This window comes from Pinus tabuliformis, chromosome 4_1 (assembly GCF_031772625.1).
Source record: "Pinus tabuliformis cultivar Carrire ecotype Pingquan chromosome 4_1, CPIR1, whole genome shotgun sequence".
Lineage (NCBI taxonomy): Eukaryota > Viridiplantae > Streptophyta > Pinopsida > Pinales > Pinaceae > Pinus > Pinus tabuliformis.
Window position 1 is genome coordinate 545,709,015 of NC_142303.1, and position 10,814 is coordinate 545,719,828.

Genomic DNA, 10,814 nt, shown 5'->3' on the forward strand with positions numbered 1-10,814 from the left:
ATAGAGGAATAAACAGTGTTTAAGGACTTTTAAAGCCTGAAATAAATAGAGCTAGGCGGGATTTCACAATGTTGTAGCGATTTTCTGTGTAAGACAGAAAACAATCATTGATAGCATTTGAAAGGATTTCAAAAGGCTCACAGACCCATTCCATCACATAACAGAGGCCGGGAGATAGGGACCAGGAGACAGAAGGCCAGAAGGGGAAAGGCAACAACACAACACAACCAAAACAACAAATGATGATGGAGCATCGCTTGCACGAGCGAGCTCCTTGACATCGCAACACATTTACCAGAATTTGGTTACCATGATATTAGAAAAAGAAACCTCCAAGCTCATGCGTGCCTAGTCATGGCATAAAACAGTTAAAAAGATAGAGGGGATAGATTAAGACCTCTCGAGCCTCAGAAGGCTCGAGATCATTGTAAAAGGCCTACAAATATTTGAAAGTTCAAAGTAACAAGGGTTCAACTTTTGGGGACTGTGGAGACTCTGCTATTCTATCTTTTCATCTTCATTCTAGCAATATAAGCTTCTTTTGTTGTTACATGTTCAATTCCCATTTTCTCTTCTGTTTTAAGCTTGCACTTGAATAGGATATTCATGTTTTCTTCTGTGTTTAATGCCAGATAACTGTCATCTTATCTTGTGTTGACAAATTAGATTTGCAAGCTTCATTTACTTCCTGTAGCTAGCCATTCATATGTGTTTATGTATGCATTTGCTGGTACAGACAATATTCTCCATTTATCCATTGAATCTATAAACTATTGAGCATTAGTGGTCTAAAGCCTTGTAAAGCTGAGGGTGTTCATGCATGTCTTGAGTGAAAATTTATATGTTACCAGGCATCTTCGAGCTACAACCTAAGAGAGCTTCCTGGAGTGATAAAAGGGCCAAGATCATGCGTTGATACCATTGTATTGTCCCAAAAAGGAAATAACAGTGCTAAACAAGCAAAATACACATATGATACAAAAAAAACTGAGTCATTCTATTATCAAAGGAGAGTACAATGCATGGAATGTGTGCACCTAGCTTGCCAAAGCAAGATAGACAATTCCATGTGAGAAAAATGCTACTCGGATGCAAAGGAAAGACTTCTCAATGTTCTACGCTGGTTCTAGAAATTCTACAACTGTTGGCTAGAACAAAACCCTATTTGAGCCTCCAAAAGTGCTCAAAAAATTCTGGCAAATTAATCTTGTTCTCTCCACCACAAACCCAGAAAAACCCAGAAAGGGTTTGGAATATTTCCAAGCCAAATTCAAATCCTCAAAATGGTGCAAATTCCCGAGCGAACTAGCAATTTGCCCTGTTATAATAATTTGGATTTCAGGCTCGAATATCACTCGAAAAATTCGAAAATTTCAGCCACAAACTCCTCTCACAAAACCCACAAAAACCCATAAATTGTTTGGCCTGATTTTGAACTCACAAAATCGACCTCCAAAAGGCACTGCGCAGTCCCTAACAATTCTATACTATACGCTATAAATATGCGGCTGAAAACCCCACCTCCGGTGCTAAGAAAATTCTACAAACTTATGTTTGAGGTCTTTGTCAAAAACCCCAAAAAACCCAAAAATTGTTTGGTTTGGTTTTCACCTTCCAAAATTATGCCCCAAAAGGCCCTACACCCTCCAAATCTGCTGAAACACATTCCTACCAATACACTAGCAAAATCCTTCTCAAACAATCTAGAAAAGTAGAAATCAACTCCACCAATACTTCCCTTATTTCTCCCAGCAAGCAATAACCCTCTAGAAGAATGTTGCAATGGCCACATTAGATACACTTCTACGTCCTCCAGAAATACAAACGTTGGAAATCTCTATAAATATCCTTCGGATGATAATGGATGAACCTCTCTAGGTGGCACTCGGAGTCCCCCGAAGAAAGGGTGAGGTCTCCGCTTGGAAAACTCTTGCTAAACAACAAGTGACCCGGGTAAACAGCTCAAGCAACATAATCAAATCCAATAAACCAAGAATGATGAAATGAGGAGTGTTGCCTTCCTTTTATAGATTTCGTGGAGCCTTTTTCCCTCCATTTTCCCTCCTTCGTGGGTCCCTCACTAGACCATCGATTTTCCCTTTCATGCAATTCAAACTATTGGGTTAGGAAGTGCTTACTTTCCTTCTGTGAACAAAACCAAAATAACTTACTTCTAACTCGTAAGTTTCCTAATAAAATCAAATAAGGCCCATCTCCTCCAAAATTGGCCCTAAAATGTAGAACTAAATATTGTTCCAAAATAATTTAGGAAGAGACATTACATAATCTTTTGTTTTAGGTCGTGGCTTTACAAGGCCCAGGAACATAGCAAGGGTTGGATTAACATGGTCATGTGTAGTAATATGCATTTAAGAAAGACTACGCCTGTGAAATTTCCATCTTGATGGGATTCATTTTTAGCCCTTTAATCGGCATTTTAGGAAGCATTGCTCAAACATTGGGTGGGATTTCTACTAAGTTCTTAAAAGTTCCCTTAAGATGCATTACTCAAATATTGGGTGGGATTTCTAAAGAGTTCTTAAAAGTTTCCCTTAGCTAGCATTTCTGAAAATAACCACGTGGGACAAAACTTTATCCACCCCACCCCTCTTCCTGAATTCAACAACGCTAAAAATGCAGAAGTGCCATGCTTTCCTTGAAGTTCATCAATTTCAATGAAGATGATACTTTACATGTTTGATAGATGTAGATATTCATAACATAGATGGCCGTAAAATTTATAAAAGTTATGTTTATTTCCGAGAGGAAATTTTAGTTGATGAAAAATAATCTTTTAACTTTTCACTCAACAACTTTTAAAAATGCAGTAGTGCCATGTTTTTCCTGAAGTTCATCAATTTCAATGAAGATGAACTTTGACATATTTGATATCTGCAGATATTCACAACAACGATGATAGTAAAATTGGGAAGAGTTATGTTTATTTCCGATAGTAAATTTTAGGGGATGAAAACGCCATGTTTTAACATTTCACTTCTGGTTTTATCTGTTTCTTTGAGCACCGTCTATATTTGAACATGGATATATTTGACCTAATTGCCGATATCTTGATTATTGATCTAGAAAAACGGTTATACCCTTCGACAATAATTCTCCATTGTAGGAGACTGGTTGGATATTTCGAACATGTGTATTTATTTATGATTATTCATTGAGGGGAATGGTTATCTATTTTGAATCTACATGCATTTATTATCAACACTGTGTTTTAAATAAAAATAATAATTCTCCGCGACAATTGGGTTAAATGCATGATTTTTTATTTAGGATGGCTAGATCGTTTGAATCCCTGCATTTATAAAATATTATAATATCTTAGATAATAAATCTCCGTTGTAATTGACATTTATAAGAGGGTAATTTCAGAGTGTGCTATTGAATTAGGGAACATTTCAGCTAACACTATTGAATTGAATCAGGGGAATATAAACAACATATTATTCAAACTTATAAATAACAAGTCAAGATATAAGATATAAATGCGAAAACAAAATTTCTCAAATATTTAATTTTAAAAACATTACAAAAATACATTACAAAAAGCTTAAAAAGATAATCATCAATAATAAGGAATACAAATGAGAATTTGCACGCGAGTGCATGGATCGATGGTCGGGGCAGTCGGCTGCCACGCACCCCACCATCGTTCGAACCCCGATTTGTATTGTTGCGCAGCAGCGTATATCAAGTTTCAATGTGGTTGTAATGTGATGTAACGAGATGTGACAGATGTCAGCGTGTTCTGACAAGTATATATGTACAAAAAGAGGGCCCATAAATGCTTCTTAAGGGAACTAGCCCCTCCCATTTAAAAAAAAAAGGAATACAAATGAGAATATGAATACAACATACATTTTGAATGCCACCATATTAGATATAGGCAATTTTTTTTATTAAATGCCTTTCATTAAACGACATAGAACACTTAAAATGAAGCACTGTCCATTCTAGAAAATCAATATTTCTTCATATTAGTTTTAATTATATCTTAGTGAACTTTCATTATCTCAATATTTCAATTATTATTTCAATTGTATATTTTAAACTTAACATAAACAAGCTAAACAACCTAAATCTAATACAACAATTATTATTTTAAAATAAAATACAATTTTTCCAATTTAACAATCCTATCCCATCTTACCATGTTTAACATCTTCCCACCTTTAAAAACAATGGCTAATATTATTGAGAAGGCACCAAGTTCTTTTCATCGTTCTCAGACTGAAGTTGTAATCTGTATTGGGGTCATTCCATCCGGCCAACGAAGGCAAGCTCGGCTGAGTGGTTTTAATTGACCTCCATAAGATTCAAACTCTGTCCTGTTTCAAGAAGTCTCTTGCACAACTCCCGAACTGCAGAGGAATTCAGCCGATCCCTCGAAGGCGTGAAAATAAATTGTTTCAAACACACCTTGTCAAGCATGGGCTAGCATAGTCGGTAGTCGGGCCTCAACGTCAAAGAAGGGCCAGAAGGGACCGACTCCCCGACCCCTCATTAAGGGTAGGGCCCGACATGGCGGTAGGGCTATATAGTCGACTCCGACCAAGGAGAAAAATCTGACCAGCCGACCCCGACTCGGGTGGAACCAAACTAGTCGGAATAACTAATCTTTATTCGAAACGAGGTTCCGTGTGACGTGTGGACTTCGGTTTCCATTTAGATTGTGGACCTTGGCGGGGCGTGTCTAGTGTCTCGCATATGTTAAAACCAAAAGTGCTCCAGCTGCTTTCCGAGCGCAAAAGTTAAGGAAAAGCTGCTCTATAATGGCGGACCGGTCAGGCCAATTTTACGTTGGTGTGTTATGAGGAAGAGGATTGTCGATTTTATTCATTTAGCCAAAGAACTCTGCATAGCCCCGCTGCGTCACTATATAACACAACAATTGAAAAGAAAATGAATCTAAAAGAAAGAAATTTATTATAAGTGTGGATAAAATTAGACCTCAGATCATAAATCTGAAACAGAAAACCTTCAATATTTTGGACTCAATCGGCATATCCTGGACAGTGCAGTTTCTCCTTTATTGCACGTCTTTCGATTTAATCAATCAGCTTCAGAAAATTAAATTGCTCTTGAGAAGTGTGGCTTGTTGCTCAATATCTATATCCAAAATATTACTGGATAAATTTATAGCCGTCAATGACATCAAGAAAAAGTTTACCTCATCAAAGGGCTTCCATATGAGCCGTTAAAAACACACTTTTCCACTTTACATAAAACAGAACATTTGTTCAAAGCGGTGGAGGATAAGGTGGATTTAAGACTGTCCTCCATCATGGCTTCTCAGGAGAAAAATGGGCATCTTCATATTGGTAGCTTGCTTGGACAAGGAAGGCATCTCTCTTCTCCATTTGTTCATGAGATTGAGAAACTCTGTCTTCAACCCAATTGTGTTCATTTGGAAAAGAAGAAAAAAGGGAAGAAAACAGAAAGCACACAACTGTGTCCCTTTGGAAAAGAAGAATAAAGGGGAAAAAACAGAAAACGGACAGATGTAAACATGTTTTCTCCACTGCAGCCATCTCTCCACTTGATGCCTCTAGTGTTGAACAAATGTAACCATTTTTAGAATGCACACGGAAGTACTGGAGGAATCAGGGATAGAGACCAGAGCATCATAAAAAATTTGAATTTTTCGTCTCATAAGTCACAGATAAGAAAAACTTCCGTTTACACTACATTAGTATTAACATTTCCTCCCGATTTTAGCCCATTATGTAATTAATTCACATCTTGTTCATGCACACTACATTAGGAATTTTTCAATTTGCGGATTCCATAAGTCAATCAGGAAATATTTAAATGGATGTGATTTAATGAGTACAATTTAATTTTTTTTTTTTTTTTTTTTAATTGAAGCAGTACCGGTTAGATTCACATAGATACTCTCTTCCTTAATGTTTCTAAAACTGAATTTATGTCTATTCATTTTATCCTTTAAAACAAATATAAAGCTTTTGGTAATTTACATGGCCAGAAAACCTAACCAATGCAAAGCATTTTATCCTAGACGTAGACAGCTATTTTTTTCCCCTTGGAAAAAAGGTAATTTCATTGAGATATAAAAATTACATGCTGTAAATGCAAAAGCATATGCTGTTTGAGGCTATGCCTGTAAAAAAAAAAAAGCCTTTCTTCCACGCAGGGAGGTTGTTTGCTTATAATCATTTACTGTTCTTGTCAAAAAAATCAACTGGCCTAGCCAGTTTTTCTGTCAAAAAATAGAGTACCTGAAGTAGCTTGAAAATAAATAGAACACATGGATATTTACATATGGATGTGTGTAAAATAAGCACAAAAAAAACAAAAACTATGCTCCCTGCGAGCTCTCTGGATTGTCTATGTCCATAAAGGGTTTGTGATAAAACTGATAGGCATGCCCTTCTCCTTATGTGATAAAACTGATAGGCATGCCCTTCTCCGTGCTCCTGAATCAACCAAGTGCCGGGTGGCCTGTGCGCAGCTTCTTTGGATAAGCTGTCAGCGTCTGCATTTCGCTCCCCGAAGAAACTGCCGACCCTGCAGCCGCTCTTGCCCTGGTGAGAGGAGGGGAAGGATGCCGAAACGAAGGTCAAACGTAGACAGCTATTGAACAATAAGTCTAGAGATATAATAAATAGGACTCAAACCAGATGTAGCATAAGGACAATGGACTCCACTTCATGTCTCAATTATAAAGCCACTGTTACCCTAAAGCAGATACAGTTCTAGAGCAACTGTTCCCTTGCAGCAGAGAGCTAGGATGTTGAAGAACTTTGTATTTCGCTGGCATTTCTACTAGTAGTACTTGAACTATTTGTTGTGGTTGATACATCAGCTTCAGTGCCAACGAATTCCAGGAAAGCGTTTTTAATGGTTTGCAGTATGAGCACTATTTCCATCATGCTAGGTCGTTCATGAAGAGATTCTTTTGTGCAATACAAACCCACCTTTAAGAGCTGATTGAGGCAGTTGAACTCCTGATCTTCTTCAGTAATGATTGTAGCATCAGTCCTCCTCAATAAACTTCTATCTACCACTTCCCAAAGTTGGTGTGGTATACTACTACTCACCCATTTTTGCAAAGACACTCCATCCACAAACATATCGTGGGTGGGTTTTTTTCTAGTTAGCATTTCCAATAATACTATTCCGTAGCTATAAACATCACCTTTTGTTGTAACATGCCCACCTAATCCATATTCTGCATTCAGACATCTCCAAATCAATCAAATTTCTGATTTACAGTTTTAATAAAAATACGAAACAGTTAACTTTGCTTACATGCTTTCTAACAAACAATAATTACCTGGAGGAACGTAGCCCATGGTTCCTTTGAGTTGTGTGGAAGTAAATGATGATGAATCCTCAGAATTCGCAGAACATATAGTAGCAATGCCAAAGTCTATTAAATGTGCTGTCATATCTTCATCAAGAAGCACATTGTTAGGTTTTAGATCGCAATGAATTACTCGCATGACACAATAGTGATGAAGATATGCCATGCCTTCTGCAATATCTATTGCTATATTCAGTGTTTGAATCAAACTCAACCCACTTTCTTCTTCCCTATCTGGATATAACCACTTTTCTAAGCTTCCATTTGGCATTAATGGAAATATCAAAGCTTTGTTTTTGAGGTCTGAATAAGAGGTTATGATTTTAATGAGATTCCGGTGCCGCACTTTGCTCAAAACATTGCGCTCTTTGAAGAAACTATTGGTTGCTGCTACATTTTCCAAATTAAATAGCTTGACAGCGATGATTGTGCCATCATTCAGAACCCCTCTATACACTTTCCCAGCACTACCAACTCCTAACAAGTTTTCCTCACTAAATCCATCTGTTGCAGTCATGAGGTCTCCATATGAAACATTTCTGTGCTCCATTCTTAAGGATCCCGCAAATCTCCAGAAATTTTCCCTCCACAAAATGCCCAGAAACAAACACCATAGAACAGCCGCTGTAACTGCAACAATAGGTATGATGACTTTCTTCAAAAGCCAATAACTATTATGTTTGCTTGTAGAGCATGGTGGCAAACTTACCCACCTTCCACACAGACCAACATTTCCCATAAACGCCGTAGCACCAAGCTTTTTGAAAACATTGACTTCAGGGACTTCTCCTGATAAGTTGTTGAAAGAAAAATTCAGGTGCCTAAGCATTTTGAGATTTTCCAACGACAGAGGTATTTCACTGGACAAGTTGTTGGAGGAGAGATCTATATCCTGAAGATTTTGAAGATCGCCAAATAAATCTGGAATAGGACCCTCAAGTGTATTGTGAGAAAGATTTAGGTATTCTAGCCCTTTGCAGGTTTCAAGTCCACCTGGAATCTCACCTGTTAACTGATTTGCAGAAATATCTATAGCCTGAACCACAGTCATCTTGCTCAGTTCTGGCACAGGGCCCTGTAATAAATTGTTTGAAAGATTGAAATAGAAAGCTAACTTTGCAAGGCCTGCAACCTGTGGAGGTATATGCCCAGTGAACCTGTTGTATGATAAGTCTAGCTGTAGTAACTTCACACAATTCCCTAGACTTGCAGGTATATTACCTGATAACTGGTTTTGATTGAGATTCAGATATCTTAGCTGCTGGAGGCTGCCAAGTGAATCAGGGATTCTTCCGAACAGATTATTTCCCCCGAGATCTAGAAGTCCTAAGCTTTTGAGTTGCCCAATTTCTGTTGGAATGTTTCCTTGTAAATTGTTGGATCCCAAATATATCCTCTCCAACTTTTGAAGCTTATTGAGTGAAGAAGGGATTGGCCCTGTTAAGACATTGGCCTCTGATTCAAATAATGTTAAACTCGTTAGGTTGCCAATCTGTGGAGGTATTTCTCCCGTTAATTCATTGTAACCCAAGTATATGACATCCATTTTTGTAGAGAGCTGGTCGATAGAAAAGGGCAAACGTCCCGTGAGACGATTAGAAAATAATGCTATTGTTTGCAGGCTAGAACAGTTAATTAAAGAAGTAAGAATGGGTAAGCTCGTGGTGCTGCCACTAATCAGTTGATTATTGTTCAAGTAAAGGTGTTGAAGCTGAGTCAACTTACCCAATTCCATGGGCACTACTCCGCTGAGGCGGTTTCTTCCTAATTCTAATACTTGAAGCTTCGTACAATTGAAGAGGGAAATAGGAATGTTGCCACTCAACTGATTCCGAAAGAGATATAGTTCCGTCAATTGGGTGTTCCTGGCACACAAATCGGCTGGAATGTATCCAGTTAATTGGTTGTCAGCTAAAACAAATTGACGGAGATTTGTGCAGTTTGAGAAGGAAGAAGGAATTTGGCCTGTCAGACTGTTATTAAAGATATTGATGACGCCAAGTAGACTGAGCAGACCTAATTCGAACGGAACGCGACCGTGAAGGTTATTGGTATTCAAATTGATGTAGTCCAAAGAGGATATGTTTCCCAAGCAGGCAGGAATTGTGCCCGTCAAAATGTTCGATCCTAAATGGATGTATTGTAAGTAGGGGAGAACACATATTTCTGACGGAATGTTTCCTCTCAAATTGTTAGAGGACAGAGATAAATTCCGTAGGCTTTGGCAGCCACCAAGATCAGGCGGAATAGAACCTTCAAGTTGATTTAGAGACAGAAGAAGCATCTTTAAGCGAAAGAGACTTCCCAATTCATAGGGAATGTAGCCATGAAAACTGTTATTGCTAAGGTCGAGTACCGTAAGAAAGGAGAGATTGGAGAGAAGAGGAGAGATTGTCCCTTTTAATCCCATGCTCTTCACACTTAGCGAAACCACTCTTTGTGTGCGCTGATTGCATATGATACCTGTCCATTCGCAGACTGAAACAGCTGGATTCCAATTAGTGGGTAATGATTGTGATGGGTCGTGAGTGGTGATTGCATACATGAATCCCAGAATAGCGTTTTGATCAGAAGTATTAGTGGAATGAAGATGCCATCGATCAGAGAATTCAACTGCGCAAATGACAGAAGGCATGACAAGGAAAATCAAATAAAAGAAGAGGAAAGGCATCCTCATTATACATACGAAAAGATAAGGATCTGTTCAACCAAATTTCAGGATCCAGAAGGGTTAGTAGTGTCCATTTGGTGGCCTCAGCTCTGCATTTAAAACCTAGAAGGCCAACGTGTGTGAGATCATCAACACGTTGATGTTGTAATGGGTTGTATTGATGCCAAATTCATGAATTGCTGCGAAGTCTCCTAGAAACAAAATTACGCTGGTGCCCGCGAAAGTGCAGACAAACAGTTTAAAGTCTCCTAGAAACAAAATTACGCTGGTGCCCGCGAAAGTGCAGACAAACAGTTTAAAGTCTCCTAGAAACAAAATTACGCTAGTGCCCGCGAAAGTGCAGACAAAAAGTTTAAAGGCTCCTACAAACAAAGTTACGCTGCTACCCGCGAAAGTGCAGAAAAACAGTTTAACGTCTCCTAGAAACAAAGTTAGGCTCGTATCCGCGAAAGTGCAGAAAAACAGTTTAAAGTCTCCTAGAAACAAAGTTACGCTGGTACATGCGAAAGTGCAGAAAAACAGTTTAAAGTCTCCTAGAAACTAAGTTACGGTGGTACACGCGAAAGTGCAGAAAAACAGTTTAAAGTCTCCTAGAAACTAAGTTACGGTGGTACCCGCGAAACTGCAATAAAGCAGTTTAAAAGCAAAGCAGTAGTTTATAAGTCTGCTTTTTGATAACATGTCAAAGTAGGTCACATGCCATGGATTCCCGAAAACACTGTCACAACAAAGAAATTGTTGAGCGCTATCCTAGAACCACAGAAGCAATGTACATCTTATCGTTTCGCTATTTAGTCAAAT

The 10,814-nt window shown here is 38.3% G+C and overlaps 1 protein-coding gene across 1 annotated transcript; it reads right to left on the reverse strand.

The window, feature by feature from the left end:
- Nucleotides 1–6,238: 6,238 nt before the first annotated feature.
- Nucleotides 6,239–10,772, reverse strand: LOC149176995 (uncharacterized). The gene is made up of 2 exons (XM_089420033.1): nucleotides 7,313–10,772; nucleotides 6,239–7,207 (listed from the first exon to the last, which is right to left on the reverse strand). Exons 1-2 carry the CDS (start codon nucleotides 10,017–10,019, stop codon nucleotides 6,762–6,764), a joined length of 3,153 nt encoding a protein of 1,050 aa, XP_089276159.1. The 5' UTR covers nucleotides 10,020–10,772; the 3' UTR covers nucleotides 6,239–6,761.
- Between the last annotated feature and the right edge of the window lie 42 nt (nucleotides 10,773–10,814).

Bases quoted from the DNA above. Each gene is read 5' to 3' on its own strand.
- LOC149176995 (XM_089420033.1), bottom strand. From the start codon at position 10,019: ATGAGGATGCCTTTCCTCTTCTTTTATTTGATTTTCCTTGTCATGCCT. The intron at 7,208-7,312 runs GTAATTATTGTT...GTCTGAATGCAG, and splicing joins CATGGGCTACGTTCCTCCAG to AATATGGATTAGGTGGGCAT.